The 18,070-nt window shown below is 41.4% G+C and overlaps 1 protein-coding gene across 1 annotated transcript; it reads right to left on the reverse strand.

The window, feature by feature from the left end:
- Positions 1-9,180: 9,180 nt before the first annotated feature.
- On the reverse strand, positions 9,181-14,016 carry LOC115434210 (protein YIPF4-like). The gene is made up of 6 exons (XM_030156018.1): positions 13,804-14,016; positions 12,379-12,532; positions 12,100-12,271; positions 11,812-11,889; positions 11,317-11,433; positions 9,181-9,861 (listed from the first exon to the last, which is right to left on the reverse strand). Exons 1-5 carry the CDS (start codon positions 13,859-13,861, stop codon positions 11,317-11,319), a joined length of 579 nt encoding a protein of 192 aa, XP_030011878.1. The 5' UTR covers positions 13,862-14,016; the 3' UTR covers positions 9,181-9,861.
- Positions 14,017-18,070: the final 4,054 nt, after the last annotated feature.

The raw sequence follows: 18,070 nt of genomic DNA on the forward strand, positions 1-18,070 counted from the left end.
ACTCGCTGCTAACTGCCCTCCAGCAGGTGGGTGTCCAACAGGGAGCCGCCTGCCGGCGCCGACCCAGTCCTCATCCCAACGCAAGCGGCTCGTGAGGGACGCGGTGCGCTGGCACTCCCGTTTTCCCCGCCCGGCGAGGGATCATACCCGGAGTCCTGGTGTGGACGGCGGGCTGGCTGAGCTGGCTTGCTCCCCTGTGGACCGAGCAGACGCTCCCACAACCCTGGTCATCGGGGACTCCATTGTGAGGCACGTCCGCATGAGGGGGGCGTTAACTATGTCGTTCCCCGGAGCCACCATTACCGACGTGGCCGGGAAAATGCCGGACATCCTGAGCTCCCACCCGCAGACGAAAAGGATTATTATCCATGCAGGCACAAACGACATCGCCAGGCAACAGTCCGAACTTTTAAAACAGGATTTTAGAGACCTTTTTAACTCCATCTCACAGTCCCAGGTGACTGTTTTTATCTCCGGCCCCACCCCCACCTGCGGCAGAGGGATAGGCAGCTTCAGCCGTCTGCTCAGCCTCAACACCTGGCTCTCCTCTGCCTGCAACTCCCACCACGTCGGCTTCATCAACAACTTTGATGTTTTCTGGGAGAGACGACACCTCTTTGGGCCGGACGGGCGTCACCTAAACAGGGCAGGTGCCCGCATGCTCTCTGCCAACCTGGCATACGGCGTTAAACATGTAATTATCCCCACACCCGCACCAGCTGCCCGGTCCCACACCGATTGATGTCCCCCGGGTCCATGCTCCTATTCACTCAGTTCCACCTCTGACCACCATACACACAATACCGGACTTGGACCTCATATTCACACCAACACCTCATCCATTCCGGTGATCGTTACACTACATCAACACATCAGACACCGCCATACTCAGTCTGTGAACCTTCATAACCTCAGACCACTCACAAAACACCCACAACCCACCTCCAACAAGCCACCTGTCACCATCAATGTGACACTTTTTAATGTGTGTTCTCTTTTAAATAGAACTTTTTTAATGAATGATGTGATTTTAGATAATAAGTTAGACTGTCTTCTTTTAACTGAGACATGGCTTGGCATTGACGCATCTGTTGTACTCACCGAGGCCTGCCCACCAAATTTTAATTTTTTATTTTCTACTAGAGAGGGTAGAAGAGGAGGCGGGACTGCCTCAATTACAAATGACACACTGACCTCAAATGGAGTGTCTTTTAACAGTTATAAGTCATTTGAGCACCATGCCTTTACTTTTAGCAGCCCTCCGATTCTTTGCATCACTATATACAGACCACCCCATCACTCTAGTTCTTTTATCAGCTAATTCTCTGACCTTTTATCAATCATTCACATTTCTTATAGCAGGATTTTAATAACTGGTGATTTTAATTTACACGTTGATGATTCCTCGGATCCAATATCCAGAGAGTTTCTAAACCTTTTAAGTTGTCTTGATTTTAAGCAGCACGTCACACAGCCAACTCACAACAGAGGACACACTCTGGACCTGGTCATAACCCATGGCCTGTCCATCAGTGTGTCCTCTGTTGTCGACCTGGCTGTGTCCGACCACTACTGTGTATTTTTTAACATCAGCAGTTTTAACCAGGAGGAGGCCCCGGTGAGAACAGTGAGGAGGCGCTATCTAACTTCTGAAGGGGCTGCAAATTTTATTGAGATTTTACAAAGAACTCCTGCTAAAATTTTACCTGCGTCCTGTGATTTTATCGTTGATCATTTTAACAGTACACTGAAGTCAACTCTGGACTCAGTGGCTCCACTAATAACTAAAACAATAAATAGAAAACCTACACCCCCATGGAGAAAGAACGGTGAAATCAATAAACTGAAAAGAGAATGCAGGAGTGCTGAGAGAAGATGGAGAAAGAGCAAACTGACCGTGCATTACGAGATTTTACGTCAACAACTCCAAACCTACAATAACGCAGTGAAAAAGGCACGAATTTCCCATTTCTCACAACTCATCACCAACCATAGAGACAACCCCCGGTTCCTCTTCTCCACTTTTAATATTTTAACAGGCACTGATTTTAATAAAGATATTAAGACACCAACAGACGATATTTGTGAAAACTTTGCAGACCACTTCAGAACTAAAATCAAGGACATCAGATCCAGCCTTTTATCCCAGAAAGTTTTGTCTGTTAACACACCTGGACTGTTGTCCTTGCCTGAGGAAACACTGGAGAGTTTTGCCCTGGTTGATGCGAGGACACTTGGTCGAGTTTTCTCCCAAGTCAACCCAACAACCTGCCTTTTAGATCCAATTCCTACATCACTTTTAAAGACATTTTATGGCTTCTTTGAGGAACAGATTTTAAACATCATGAATTGCTCTCTTCAGACGGGTGTCTTCCCCACCGCCTTTAAAACGGCGGTGGTGAAGCCCCTTCTGAAGAAGAGCAACTCAGACCCCAACATTCCTAATAATTACCGACCTGTATCCAACTTACCGTTTTTAAGTAAAATTTTAGAAAAACTGGTTTTTAACCAAGTTAATGACTTTTTAATCAGAAATAACATTTTAGAGAAACATCAGTCTGGTTTTAGGAAGAACCACAGTACCGAGACAGCACTCTTAAAGATTTTAAACGACATCAGGTGGAATTTTGATAATAAAAAGCTCACAGTGTTGGTTCTACTGGACCTAAGCGCCGCTTTTGATACGGTAGACCATCACGTTTTATTAAATAGACTCAGACACCTAGTCGGCTTCTCCGGTACTGTTTTTAACTGGTATTGTTCTTATCTCACAGACCGATGCTTTTATGTAAGTATGGATACATGTTCCTCAAGAACACATGAAATTGGATGTGGGGTTCCCCAAGGTTCAATTTTAGGTCCACTTCTTTTTAATCTGTACATGCTTCCCCTTGGGGACGTCATCAGGAGACACGGCATCAGCTTCCATAGTTATGCTGATGATACACAGCTATACATCGCCGTGTCTCCTGATGACACAGGGCCAATTGATGCCCTTTTTAACTGCATTGTAGACATCAAGTCATGGATGGCAGAAAATTTCCTACAGCTCAACCAGGACAAAACTGAGGTTTTAGTTATAGGTCCTGAAGGCCAGAGAGAGAAACTTTTACCAAAACTAAAAGATCTTAAACCAACACAATCAGTAAAAAATCTGGGCGTGATTTTTGACTCTGAGCTGAATTTTATCCCACACATCAAAAACATAACAAAAACAGGTTTTTATCACCTTAAGAACATAGCCAGAGTCCGCCCGTTTCTCTCTCAGGCCAGTACGGAGGTGCTAATGCATGCTTTTATTTCCTGTCGCTTAGATTACTGTAATGCCCTGCTCTCTGGTCTTCCCAAAAATAGTACTTTAAATCTCCAATTATTACAAAACTCAGCCGCACGCGTGCTGACAAGGACCAGAGGGCGGGAGCACATTACACCGGTTTTAGAGTCGCTGCATTGGCTCCCCGTACGCTTCAGGATCGATTTTAAGATTCTCTTGCTGGTTTTTAAATGTCTTAACGGCCTTGCGCCCTCCTATTTATCTGATCTGCTTTTACCATATCAACCCTCGCGGACCCTGAGGTCCTCCGGCACTGGCCTTTTAACCATACCAAAACCCAGAACAAAAACCCACGGTGAGGCAGCATTTAGCCACTATGGCCCCCACCTGTGGAACAGCCTGCCGGAAAGCCTCAGGACTGCACAGACTGTTGGTATTTTTAAAAGAAGATTAAAGACACACCTTTTAATAAGGCTTTTAACTAATTTTTTAAACTCTTCTTGTTCTTATTTTGTTTTATTTATCACTAATACTATATCTATTCTATTTTATTTATAATCTTACGTATTTTACTCTAGGTACTGTATTTATTTTATTCTATTTATTCTTAGTCCTATGTTATGCTTTTAGTCTTTGGTTTTTTATTGCCAGTGTTTCCTCAGGGGGAGTCCTCCACACTGGGAGCTGTGTCTGCTCTGCTAGTGGGGGTGCTGTCCTTGGGTCCCTTTGGCCCGGCTGGCTGGGGGTCCTCCCTTCGATGTGGGGGTCCACCTGTCTGTCGGAGTCGGGGGGCCTGGGTGCCGGTCCCCCCGATGGCACCGCCTGTGGCTCCTCCCAGTGTGGACGGCCCCAAAGGTGGCGTTTCCTTGATCCTCAGTGCCATGCCATGTCTCCCTGTTGTGTGCGTGTGCATGTGTGTGCGTGTGTAAGTGTGTGGGCGTGTGTATGTGTGTGTGTGTGTGCGTGTCTAGTATGGAGGGTGGGAGGGAGGGGTTTTCTTTGTAATTTTAATTCTGTTTTTATTGTGTAATTGTTTTTAATTCTGTAAAGCACTTTGTGTTGCATCTGTGCATGAAAAGCGCTTTATAAATAAAGATTGATTGATTGATTGATAAGGAAATGCAGCTCATTTGGGCTAAAATGATGTAGTAGTATGTTGCCAGCATAACCAAGATTACAACAAGGTACCTTATGTGCTTTGTGCTCCTTTCGTTTGTTCACTATTGACAGCCAAAGTCCGAATCTGCCAATCTACTGCCAACTTTCCATTAGTCTGACATGTGACCTTTCATGCCTTCATCCACTTGGGTCCTTCCTGATGTCTCCTTACCTGAATTTGTTCCAAAAATAGTCCATTTGGATACAGACTACTTTCACAGTTCCTTCCAAATTACTGAACCATAATCTAAGATGACATTAGAGGAAATTAATGCTGTACAGGAACATCAATCCAATGTGGATATGATCATAAAAGCAGCGGATAAGGGAAGTGTTCCAGTAATTATAGACAGAAGCAGTACATCTGGGAGGGTAATAGACAGTTACAGAATGTAACAGATTACTCTAAACTACAAAAACCTACATTTATGGAAACTCTGGACTTAGTGACAGCAATTTTATAATAAAGTAAATGAAAAAAAGTTCATCAATAAAAACAACTTCTTTACCTTATTGGAGACTGTGAACCTAGAGCCAGAAAGTTTGACTTCCTTCTATAATCCATACAGATCCCAGTCCATGGAACAAACCCCACCCAATTCCCCCGGGACATCCAATAGGATCAGACTGCAGCAGCCACACCTATAGAGACACACAATTTATGGATTATTTTATGAATGCCTTGACTAAACTACAGAACAGTTATGTTAAAGACACTTATGATTTCATTGATAAAATTAAGGAACTACAAATTCCAGTAGAAAGCATATTATTTACTGTTGATGTAGACAGTCTATATACAAATATAGACATTAAAGAAGGAATTCAAACAGTCAAGGTAATAGTTCCAAAAATAATTAATAAAAAGAGACTAAATAAGGAACTACTGCAATTGTTAGAAATCAACCTAACAAGAAATGAGTTTGTTTTTTTTTTTAATGAGGAGTATTCCTTCCAAATCCAGGGTCCTGCTATGGGTCGAACATGTGCTCCAGCTGCTGCTGATATCTGTATGGACTTTAGGGAAACAGCAGCTCTAAACAAATGGAATAAGAAACCGCTGTATTATTAGAGATACTTAGATAAACAAATGGAATAACAAATCACTGTATTATTACAGATACTTAGATAAGGGTAATTCCGTGCCAAATCACCGGAAGGCTCCTGACTCACCATCTCAGATTTGCTTCATAATTTTTTATGTTGATGCCCTTGTAACTAATAAGTACTGTGCAAAATTTGAGGCCAATATCTCTGTTAGTTTTGGAGATATTAAGCCTACAAAAAAGGGGCATGGCCCCATATTTTAAGTGTTACAATCAAACATCCATAGTTAGAGGGATAATAACTTTTGAACCATTCATACTAAATGGTTCAAATTTTCATACCTAATTCCTGGATATAATAAGGCTAGGTACACATATGGAGAGCTTTGTATGTGACATATTTGCAGATTTTTGGATGGCCAAACATGGCTTCCTGGAATGCGCATTTGTCCATGGTAGCACTTTTGGCTCTCTATAGCTCCAGATTTAATGACACCAGATGTCTGATTCTTTTTAATATATAAGACAAGTTATAGTACTGTCAGAAAAACATGTTATATCTATGACAAAAATTATATTCTCTCATATACATGCCCCTAAAAATGGAAAAAAAAAAAAAAAAACGTGTTGAGTCTGTATTTTGCTGCTTATAGCAAATGTCTGACAAGGTCTACCAGAAAACAAATTATATCTGAGAAAAGGATTAGGTCTAATTGATATATGTACCAATTATGAAGTTGGTGTTGTGAAGAAAACTATTTTATTCAAGCTGTTGAATATAGAAGCTTACACTAATACAGATACAGTACAATTAAAAATAAATCTAAGTAATAAATAATGAATGCAATAAGAATAAATATTAAAACATATAAATATAATTAAGCTGAAAAACTTCCCATAAATTCTCTCTATGAAATGAATGAGTTCACCTGGGATCACATACACAAACACATGGAACTATTCAATTAAAGGAGCCTATTGAAACACTGCTTTAACAGGACTGACACAGACTGTGGGAGGGGCTTCTCATCTGAATACAGGTCTACAGAAAGTCTGTGGTGACGTCAGTCCACAAACACTGACACACACATTCACATAGGAAGTGAATGGCAGATATTTCTTGCTTTAACATCGCACAAGTCCACCGATCCGGCAAGAGGCAAGCACATGGGTTACATTTCCTTCAGGAAATGTATGGAAGTCTAGTTATTATGACTTATTTTTTATTATTATACAAAAAACTCTGAAAAAAAAAAAAAGCACCCCAGACCGTTTGAGATAGACCAACACGTTATCACAAAAATGTGCAGCCTGATTTCGAAAGCCGTGCTATGTATATGGCTTGACATTCCGATGCAAAGATTTCGTTAAAATTGCGTCAAATTTGTCCATCTGAAATGAATTGGGCAATTTTCAAGTGGCTACCATTCCCAAACAATTCAAGCTAAAATTATTCTGTCAACGCACAAATGTTCTGTTTGGCCCAAAGAGTATCTGTGTCATGGTAACGATATCACTTACGGTTTTCACACAAAAATGCAAAAAAAAAGAAAAAAATTCATTTTCAATGGGAACGACAAAAAAGTTGTGTTTTCTGACCACTACTGCTTCGCCATACTTTTACTTACAGACTTCATTTAAACTTTAAAACGCAGGCATTTTTGTCATCTCTCCAAAAATGTCTGTGGTATGAGGATGGGGTTTATGGTTTTCGATAGGTGAGTCTTCAAAAACCCCTGGGTTTAGTGAAAATCTGATCTGTTAGAGTGGGTGATGTCATCCCCTAGAGTGGAGGAGCAGCCAAAATTCACCTGAAAATTTTCTGAACAACTCACCCTCCTGGCCAAACGATAAATAGGAGGTGAATGATCTATTCCACAAATGTAGCCACAGTTCCCGGGATTCAAATGAACCCATGTTTGAAGACCTAGCTCTTTCTAAAGTGAAATGGCAGGCAGTAGTTTAGAGGCAGATCCCTCCTCAGCTCCAATTCAAATCAATACAATCAGTGCTAAACAGATGGCTGTGCTCCTGGTGAGATGACTGTTTTTACACTGACATAACTTGGTCATTTCTCACAGTATGGACAAAAAAAACATCTGTGTGTTCCCCAGGTCTGTCTACCGCTCATGATTATGTTAGTTTTCACCTACACTTTACGGCTTTTCCATAATTAGCAGCTGTTCGGGACCTTTTACACAGTGTTTCAGTGCTTGTGTCTGTGTCTCCTCAGTGCCTGCACTGCTCGTTGTCATGGTAACGGCACATGTGGTCTGTGTGTCACAGCTGCAATTAAGATAATTAAGGCTCCACAAAAAAAAGGTACACTAATACAGGTACAGTAAAATTAAAAATAAATCTAAATAATAAATAATTGAATGCAATAAAAAATAAATATAAAAACATATAAATATAATTAGGCTGGAAAAACTTCCCATAAATTCTCTCTATGAAATGAATGAGTTTACCTGGGATCACATACACAAACACATGGAACTATTCAGTTAAAGGAGCCTTTTGAAACACTGTTTTAACAGGACTGACACAGACTGTGGGAGGGGCTTCTCATCTGAATACAGGTCTACAGAAAGTCTGTGGTGACGTCAGTCCACAAACACTGACACACACATTCACATAGGAAGTGAATGGCAGATATTTCTTGCTTTTACATCGCACAAGTCCACCGATCCGGCAAGAGGCAAGCACACGGGTTACATTTCCTTCAAGAAATGTATGGAAGTCTAGTTTATTTTGTCCTTTATATATATTTTATTTCCTTCTTTAATTTTATCCCAGAATTTTTCTTTTTTTTCTATTTTTACATTTTCTTTATCTTTTTATGGCCCCAGAATTATTTATTTCTATATTTTATTTTAATCTGACATTTTATTCATTTATTGACATTTTTAAATTCATTTTTACCTCTCCACTCTTCCCCATCTTGCATTTTCTTCCTCCATTTATTTCTCCAAGCTTATTATTCCTGCATCTCACATTTTGCATTTCTGCATGTCCTTTTAACATTTGTGTCATTAGGTAAATATGAAGATGAATTTTTAAAAAATGGCAATAAATGAATAAAATGTCAATGAAAATAAAATATAAAAAATAATTCTGGGGCCATAAAGAGAAAGAAGAAAATATAAATAGAAAAATTAAGAAATATATGCAGGGATATAATTAAAGAAAGAAAAAAATACATATAAAAAAGGACAAAATAAATAAATGGTATTGAAAACAAAATATTAAAGTAAATAACTAGGGTTTTTAACACCAAACATAATAATATCATAATAACTAGAAGCACTCGGAGAGCGCAGACCTCCGCTAAGGCCGATCAGTGCCCCCCCCCACCCCCCCACCCCCCCCACAAACAAACCAACGCTGGCAAAAACATAACTTCCTTGGAGGAGGCAACCAGTACTTTGGTCATTTGTTTTCCAATTAATCTGATTCAAATATGTTTCATTTCACACATTTCATCTGAAGCAGATCATTTCTAAAAAACTGTAGAGCAGTGGAACAGTACCTCAGCCTTATGTGAACCCCCCCCCCCCCCCCCCCCCCCAGAGCAGCCTGAAAACCCCCTGACATATGAGTGGGGGTTCTCTAGAGCCAGTCCTGAAAACAAGCCCCTACTGACCCCCACCCCCACCCCCAGTTTAAAATCCTTGGATACAGTAAAGACTCAAAACACCAGAGGAAGTGACAGGTAGTGCTCTTCATTTACTCCAAATATTGATCAGTTGATTATGTCGAATATCAAAAGCTTGACAACAGCTAAAGGGAGGGAAAACAAGGCACCACATTCAGTAAACAAACGTTTTCTCATCCACTCCATCCACCACCTTCTGTCCAACTCCATCCATTTGACAGTGCCTGGCTCAACAGCGTCCTTCTCATGGTGCCAACGGTGTTTCAGCATCACTGTCTAAATACACATTTGGCTCTGTCTTCTTCACCGTGAATTCACAGGAAATGCAGAACTACAGGGACTGGGACTGGCCTGGGACTGGGACTGTACTGCACATGTGCAGCTGCTAACGCAGACGCTGTTTATTGACCAAAGACAGAAGGGACAAACTCTACACACTGACACACAGATATCCCATCAGCCCCTACTGTCTAGAACCAGACAGACTGAAAACAAGAAATAAACCCCTTTAAAAAAAAACTTCTCCAGGTTCTGTAGTTTGACTTTTGATCCCCAAGCGTCCGAGTGTGTGTCCAGGAAAAGGTCCACTTTCACACTCCAGTATACAGTGACAGGAAGTAGATATACAACAGGAAGATGGGATAGATCAGCAGAGGCTTCTTTGTTTTGAATTCATCTCCGACGAGCAGTGACGCAGCGCTGTACGCCGCCCAGAACACGCCGAACAGCTGAAACACAAATGACACAGCAGCTGTCACACGAGGAAGACGGACGTCCAATCAGCGGACGTAATCAGAGTTCCAAACACACACTCAGGTTCATACGAGGCTGTTTACAAAAGCAGAACACAAGGAAAATTAACCAATATGAACAGAAGGGAAAATTAGACAATATGAACAACAGGGAACATTAAACCAGTATGAACCGGACAAATTAGACCAATATGAACAAAAGGTCAAATTAGACCAATATGAACACCATGAATATGGTCACTGTTGTTGGGTGGAAACCACTTATGTCTAAAATGGTTCCTTTTCAGGAAACTGGAAAAACAGTGCATATTGTAAAGCAGGGGTTCCCACAGTGGGGTCCACATACCCCCAAGGGTTCCAACAGTGGGGTCCACAAACCCCCAAGGGTACTTGGAAGAAGCCCAGGGGGTACATTAAATCCATTCAATAAGTCATCATGGACCAAATACACAATAAATAATAATAATTAGAATTAAAGCTGAAATATCAAACACAATAAATACATTCATGTCATAGTTTTACTGTCAGTCATCTTGTTTTAATGTTTGATCAGCTGGACACACTCATCCTGAACCTGGTCAGAGGTCGTCTAGGTAACCGGTGTCCTGAGCCTTGTCAGAGGTCGTCTAGGTAACCGGTGTCCTGAACCTGGTCAAAGGTCGTCTAGGTAACCGGTGTCCTGAACCTGGTCAATTCAATTCAATTCAACTTTATTTGTATAGCCCAATATCACAACAAGGTTATCTCAAAGGGCTTTACAGAGGCAGTTGGAGTAAACAACAGTCAAATAACAGCAAGAAAATGAGTAGTGTCCAGGGCATCCCCCGTCCTTAGACCCTCCTTCTCGGCAAGGAAAAACTCAAAACCCAGTGGGAAAAGGGAGAAACCTCGGGGAGAACCACAGTGAAGGAGAGATCCACTCCCATGGACGGACAGGCTATAGATGCACCAGGACTGATGGACGTCCATTTGCAGATGTAGTTCTAGTCTGTAACCGGTGTCCTGAACCTGGTCAGAGGTCGTCTAGGTAACCGGTGTCCTGAGCCTTGTCAGAGGTCGTCTAGGTAACCGGTGTCCTGAACCTGGTCAGAGGTCATCTAGGTAACCGGTGTCCTGAACCTGGTCAGAGGTCGTCTAGGTAACCGGTGTCCTGAACCTGGTCAGAGGTCGTCTAGGTAACCGGTGTCCTGAGCCTTGTCAGAGGTCGTCTAGGTAACCGGTGTCCTGAACCTGGTCAGAGGTCGCCTAGGTAACCGGTGTCCTGAACCTGGTCAGAGGTCGCCTAGGTAACCGGTGTCCTGAACCTGGTCAGAGGTCGCCTAGGTAACCGGTGTCCTGAGCCTGGTCAAAGGTCGTCTAGGTAACCGGTGTCCTCAGTGTTGGTGTGCCGTTGCCAGTCCAGTTGTGGCAGAAGGTTTAGTGCTTTTGGACTCACTTAATTAGTGTTGAAACCAGCTCAAAACCCCCGATGAATAAGAGTAAAGGAGCGATGACGATGAGAGGAAGAAGGGAGTATCCGATTACACCCAGGACCTGACCGTACGACACCTGCAGAAACAACAAGCACACAACAGCCCACTGTTTACACCACGCAGTGTTAAAGAAACAGCCAGTGTTGACACCACGCAGTGTTAAAAAATAGTCCAGTGTTTACACAACCCAGTGTTAAGAAAAATAGTCCAGTGTTTACACCATGTAGTGTTAAAAAAACAGCCCAGTGTTTACACCACGCAGTGTTTAAAAAACAGCCCAGTGTTAACACCAGGCAGTGCTAAAAAAACAGTTCAGTGTTTACACCAGGCAGTGTTAAAAACAAACAGCCCAGTGTTTACACCAGGCAGTGTTGAAAAAAACAGCCCAGTGTTTACACCAGGCGGTGTTCCAACTGCATCAGAGTGATTTAAAGAACCTCAGAGGAAGACTGACCTCACCACCCAGAACCCGAGCCAGAAGGAAGATGGTGAGAGATCCGAAAATCCAGATGGTGATGATCCAAGACACAACCTGAGGAGAAGAACAATACACGTCACACACACACACACACACACACACAGAACACAGACACATGACGTCAGGAGTCACACACTAACAGACATCGATAACTCTTTGATCTATGCGCATGGGTGTACAATGTAAACAGTTGTCCTGTTTTTTTCAATGCTACATTGATACCAGTCCTGTGTGTGTGTGTGTGTGTGTGTGTGTGCTGCTCACCCTGAACTGTCCGTAGATGGAGATCATGGAGAAGAACAGCACCACTGCCAGAGGACCCCAGAAGTCTGGATTATCTCGGACCACCTGTCGATTGTAACCCAGAGACGGCATGGGCATGAGCACACAACGCAGTTTATAATAGATGTCTGTGAGGTCGATGTCCAGCTCCTCCCTGTTCACACACAGATACACTGATGTTAGGACAGCTCATGAAGGGGGGGGGGACTGACAGCACATGAAGGACATCTGAAGGACAGGGTCAAAGTGGGGGGCACTGACAGCAGGGGTTTGTTGTCGTCACTGTCGTCCTCCTCCACCTCCAGCAGCCAGCCGTAGCCTCGTTGTCTCAGGAAAGTGGTGGCGTACGGGTCTTTTCCTCCGTCACTGCCCATGTTCAGTTTAATGTCAGGAGTGCTGATCGTACCGCTGAGCTCTGTGGAGAACAGCTGAGTTTAGAACAGCTGAGTTTAAACAGCTGAGTTTAGAACAGGTGAGTTTAGAACAGCTGACTTTAGAACAGCTGAGTTTAGAACAGCTGAGTTTAGCACAGCTGAGTTTAGAACAGCTGAGTTTAGAACAGCTGAGTTTAGCACAGCTGAGTTTAGCACAGCTGAGTTTAGAACAGCTGAGTTTAAACAACTGAGTTCAAACAGCTAAGTTTAAACAGCTGAGTTTACAGATGATACACATTGGAAACACACACAACCCTGGTCTTCCTTCAGATCAGATAAACCATGGTCTTCCTGGTCTTCCTTCAGGTCTTCCTGGTCTTCCTTCAGGTCTTCTTTCAGATCAGATAAACCCTGGTCTTCCTTCAGGTCTTCCTGGTCTTCTTTCAGATCAGGTAAACCCTGGTCTTCCTTCAGGTCTTCCTGGTCTTCCTTCAGGTCTTCTTTCAGATCAGATAAACCCTGGTCTTCCTTCAGGTCTTCCTGGTCTTCCTTCAGATCAAATAAACCCTGGTCTTCCTTCAGGTCTTCCTGTTCTTCCTTCAGATCAGATAAACCCTGGTCTTCCTTCAGATCAGATAAACCCTGGTCTTCCTTCAGATCAGATAAACCCTGGTCTTCCTTCAGGTCTTCCTTCAGATCAGATAAACCCTGGTCTTCCTTCAGATCAGATAAACCCTGGTCTTCCTTCAGGTCTTCCTTCAGATCAAATAAACCCTGGTCTTCCTTCAGGTCTTCCTTCAGATCAGATAAACCCTGGTCTTCCTTCAGGTCTTCCTTCAGATCAGATAAACCCTGGTCTTCCTTCAGATCAGATAAACCCTGGTCTTCCTTCAGGTCTTCCTGGTCTTCCTTCAGATCGAATAAACCCTGGTCTTCCTTCAGGTCTTCCTTCAGATCAGATAAACCCTGGTCTTCCTTCAGATCAGATAACCCTGGTCTTCCTTCAGATCAGATAAACCCTGGTCTTCCTTCAGATCAGATAAACCCTGGTCTTCCTGGTCTTCCACCCCTAGCTTAAAGCCTTCGGGTACTCGCTAGCTTCATTCGCTCCATCTGTCTAAAATAAGTCGTGTGAATGAATGTGAACATTTGAAACAGGCTGTGTCAGTTATCCGAGTGTCGGGAATTGTGCCAAGTGTTGTTAATATAGAGTGTATATTCTAGACGGTTATTTGTGCAGATTAACTTTAGCCGGTACAGAAGTTAATCAGCTGTCGAGGCCTTTAGCCTGTTAGCATTAGCATTAGCTTACCTTCAGCTTCAGCCGAAGACACGAATGTGAAATCTCCGTTGGTGGGAGAGAACTGCATGTTTGTGTCCGACTGTCCTCAGCTCTGCAGGAATGGTACTGGTGTCTGTCAAACTGTCACAGATCACAGCCCTTGAATGAGTGAAGTTCAAACTATCGCATTATGTTTTCCTTCTGTTCGCTCCAGCTGCTGCGGTGGAAAACAGGAAGAGCAAAGGATGCTGGGAAAGCAGACACGTCTTCTGATGCGTTCAATGGTTTTCATAAAGTCTGGACACAGGAGCTGCTCCACATGTCGACCACAGACATTTGAAGATATTGAACTCGTTAAGATTCAGAACCTTTTCTTTTCTTTTTTTTTTTTTTTGTTTTAATACATTTTAATCTGACCTATTGGGATAAACAGGAGTAAAGCAGGATAAATGTATGTTTTAGCACTGAGTCAAATATGGGTGGACGTAATTTGAGTGTTTGAGGTCACCCCATGTGATGAAAAAAGACCTGAAGAGTCAGAATGATACACACACACACACACACACACACACATACATACATATACATACACATATACATATAGTATAAAAAAAACATTAGAATGTGGAGTGTTTTGTGACTGAATGAATATTGGTAAACATAATCCTACCTGATCAGCATGACCCATATATGATCCAACTGTTATTTGTCTGGTTTGTCACAAAACTTCATGCCTTCTGCACATGTCTTATTTCAACATTTGCTGATTTCAACAGGATGAAGAATCTCATTCTCAGCACAGAAACTTCAGTTGAATTCTGACAAAAAAGCAAAGAACCTATGTGCAAAAATTAATACTAAAATAAAATTGAAGTGATTCACAATCATGCCTTCATGTAAATGATTATAAACATAACATGTTTATGAGAACAGAAGTAGACACCGAAACAACCCATTCATATCAATAACATAACATGCTCACACTTGAAAACCCTTTGGCCTGACTTTTGAAATTTTCCAAATATTGACTGTCATTGATATGTTGATTTTCAATATGTCAAATGTTTGAGACTGTGAATTAATACTGGAGTTGGTTTGTGTAATAGATGTATAAAGGAATCCAAGGTTTATGTAAAACAGTCCATACAGTGGAAAATGAACCATAAGGATAAGAGAAACAAATACACAGTGAGAAATAATGTCAACTGTTTAGATCCTGATCATGTTTCACATTATGTGAGTTGGTGTCATGGCTTTAATATTCATTCATTCATTCCTTTTCTGAACCTGCTTTATCCTCACTAGGGTCACAGGGGTTGCTTGGAGCCTATCCCAGCTACTTACAGGCAAAGGCAGGGTTCACCCTGGACATTTTGCCAGTTCATCGCAGGGATGTCTTTAATAGTGAATAAGAAATCAATTTGAATGACAGAATCCACAAAGTGGGATAAGTGGAATAAAGATTTGTCATATTGAGGCTTCATTATGATTTCTTTAAGAGAAAACATGTCAAGGAGAAGTGTAAAGGGTGTGTTTTAATTTTATACAGTTATTTTTATTGCTCTATCTTTGAATGAATTTTTAAAATTGTATTGTATTTCTTTGTCTCCTCCTCCAGCAGATGGCGCCCTAGTCTCCTCCTGTGTGGCCTAAACCCAGAGGCACTCGGACTCCAACATGACATTATTAACATTAGGGTCATTTTCACAGGTTTGAGCAAACGTACTCGGACCGACTCAGTGCGGACCCAAATCAGATGTGATAGTTCACAGCATGGTTCAGAAAGTCCAGATGGTGCGTTCCATTTACATTTGAAGTCGGAACATGGAGCTCCGTAAACGTAACATCCGAACTTAGCCCTTCCCAGTTTAAAAACTGGGACGTCAGGGAACATGGAATTTGAAAAAAATTGACAGTTAATGAAATAAAATGAAAACCCCAAATGTTTATGCTTGTAGATGCTTGATTTCAATTAAAACTCTGGTTTACAAGTACAAGTGAACATACCATTAGTTGTAGGCGTGTAAGGCAGCACAAACACTGGGATGTTCATGGATCAGCTGTGCACTGTCATTAACCCAGGATTACACCTTAAAGTTAGCATGGATCTGCTCCAGCCTTCCACCTGCTGGAAAACTGATCAATAATGTAAACTGATCAATTTCATACAGACAGTAGTCGATAGATGAAGTTATACATTTGTTGGGTGGAGTTTTGTCCAGCTTGGTGCTAACAGCAGTGATGGCAGTGCCACATTGAAGCTTCCATATGTGCATTCAGTCACTGCTTCCAATCTTACTTTGGTTAAAAAAAAAAAAAAAAAAATATATATATATATATATATATATATATATATATATATATAATATATATATATATATATATATATATATTTATAAATAAATAATCATGTGATATGTGACATCCAAAGCAGCAACTGCGTCATTGCCTGAATGAATCACCTGACTGGTACATGGTCCAATCGGGTGATTCACCGGCACTGCCTAGTCCAGAAACTGTTGAAAATAATTCTGTAGGGTTTAATAAAAGTCTGTGGGTTTGAATAATTCTGTGGGCTTTGATAAAAGTCTGTGGGTTTGAATAATTCTGTGGGCTTTAATAAAAGTCTGTGGGTTTGAATAATTCTGTGGGCTTTAATAAAGTCTGTGGGTTTGAATAATTCTGTGGGCTTTAATAAAAGTCTGTGGATTTGAATAATTCTGTGGGCGTTAATAAAAGTCTGTGGGTTTGAATAATTCTGTGGGCTTTAATAAAAGTCTGTGGGTTTGAATAATTCTGTGGGCGTTAATAAAAGTCTGTGGGTTTGAATAATTCTGTGGGCTTTAATAAAAGTCTGTGGGTTTGAATAATTCTGTGGGCTTTAATAAAAGTCTGTGGGTTTGAATAATTCTGTGGGCTTTAATAAAAGTCTGTGGGTTTGAATAATTCTGTGGGCTTTAATAAAAGTCTGTGGGTTTGAATAATTCTGTGGGCTTTAATAAAAGTCTGTGGGTTTGAATAATTCTGTAGGGTTTAATAAAAGTCTGCGGATTTGAATAATTCTGTGGGCTTTAATAAAAGTCTGTGGGTTTGAATAATTCTGTGGGCTTTAATAAAAGTCTGTGGATTTGAATAATTCTGTGGGCTTTAATAAAAGTCTGTGGATTTGAATAATTCTGTAGGCTTTAATAAAAGTCTGTGGGTTTGAATAATTCTGTTGGCTTTAATAAAAGTCTGTGGGTTTGAATAATTCTGTGGGCTTTAATAAAAGTCTGTGGGTTTGAATAATTCTTTGGGCTTTAATAAAGTCTGTGGGTTTGAATAATTCTGTGGGCTTTAATAAAAGTCTGTGGGTTTGAATAATTCTGTAGACTTTGATAAAAGTCTGTGGATTTGAATAATTATGTGGGCTTTAATAAAAGTCTGTGGGTTTGAATAATTCTGTGGGCTTTAATAAAAGTATGTGGATTTGAATAATTCTGTGGGCTTTAATAAAAGTCTGTGGGTTTGAATAATTCTGTGGGCTTTAATAAAAGTCTGTGGATTTGAATAATTCTGTGGGCTTTAATAAAAGTCTGTGGGTTTGAATAATTCTGTGGGCTTTAATAAAAGTATGTGGATTTGAATAATTCTGTGGGCTTTAATAAAAGTCTGTGGATTTGAATAATTCTGTGGGCTTTAATAAAAGTCTGTGGGTTTGTCCCCATCCTTCAGAATCAGCCCCTGCCAGTGACACAAGCACACCCTGCCTGTCTAATTTGTCTGCAGCCCTGCCCTTCACCGGCAGAGGTCACTGTAACCGCAGCTTCGACACAAGTGTTTCAGTTCTTTTTTTTTTTTTTTTTTTTTTTTTTTTTTAACTTTTCTTGTCCAGTGTTTCATTTCATAAAAGTGTGTCGGACATCAGCAGAGAAAAGCCCGACATTCCCGCTTGAACCATCATACATGTTTTATTTTATATGGACCCCCTTTTACCATCATACATGTTTTACTTTATGGACCCCCCCTCTGAACTTCTCCATATGTTTTATTTTATATGCCGCCCCCCCCCCCCCCGTACTTCTCTACAGGGCTGATGCTGTGGTACTAATTCGTATCAGTCATAAAAACAAGGTGAACCTCAAACGTAGCACTAAATGTCTAGGTAAGGAAGCAAAGTCCTACCGTGCTGCCCCGGTCAACTCCCCAAGCGCACCCGTTGTCATGCCCAAAATGAACTCTGGCCAATAGCAGCGGTTCATACTCATAAGTCACCTGACTTTGACCAATCACAGAACAGCACATAGATGGACTAGTT

The sequence above is a fragment of the Sphaeramia orbicularis genome, chromosome 15 (genome assembly GCF_902148855.1).
Source record: "Sphaeramia orbicularis chromosome 15, fSphaOr1.1, whole genome shotgun sequence".
Lineage (NCBI taxonomy): Eukaryota > Metazoa > Chordata > Actinopteri > Kurtiformes > Apogonidae > Sphaeramia > Sphaeramia orbicularis.

Excerpts from the sequence above, each read along its gene's own strand:
- LOC115434210 (XM_030156018.1), bottom strand. The coding sequence starts at position 13,861 with ATGCAGTTCTCTCCCACCAACGGAGATTTCACATTCGTGTCTTCGGCT. Across the intron at positions 12,533-13,803 it reads GTCTTCGGCTGAAGCTGAAG|AGCTCAGCGGTACGATCAGC; the intron begins GTAAGCTAATGC and ends TGTTCTCCACAG. Across the intron at positions 12,272-12,378 it reads GACGACAACAAACCCCTGCT|GGAGGAGCTGGACATCGACC; the intron begins GTCAGTGCCCCC and ends GTGTGTGAACAG.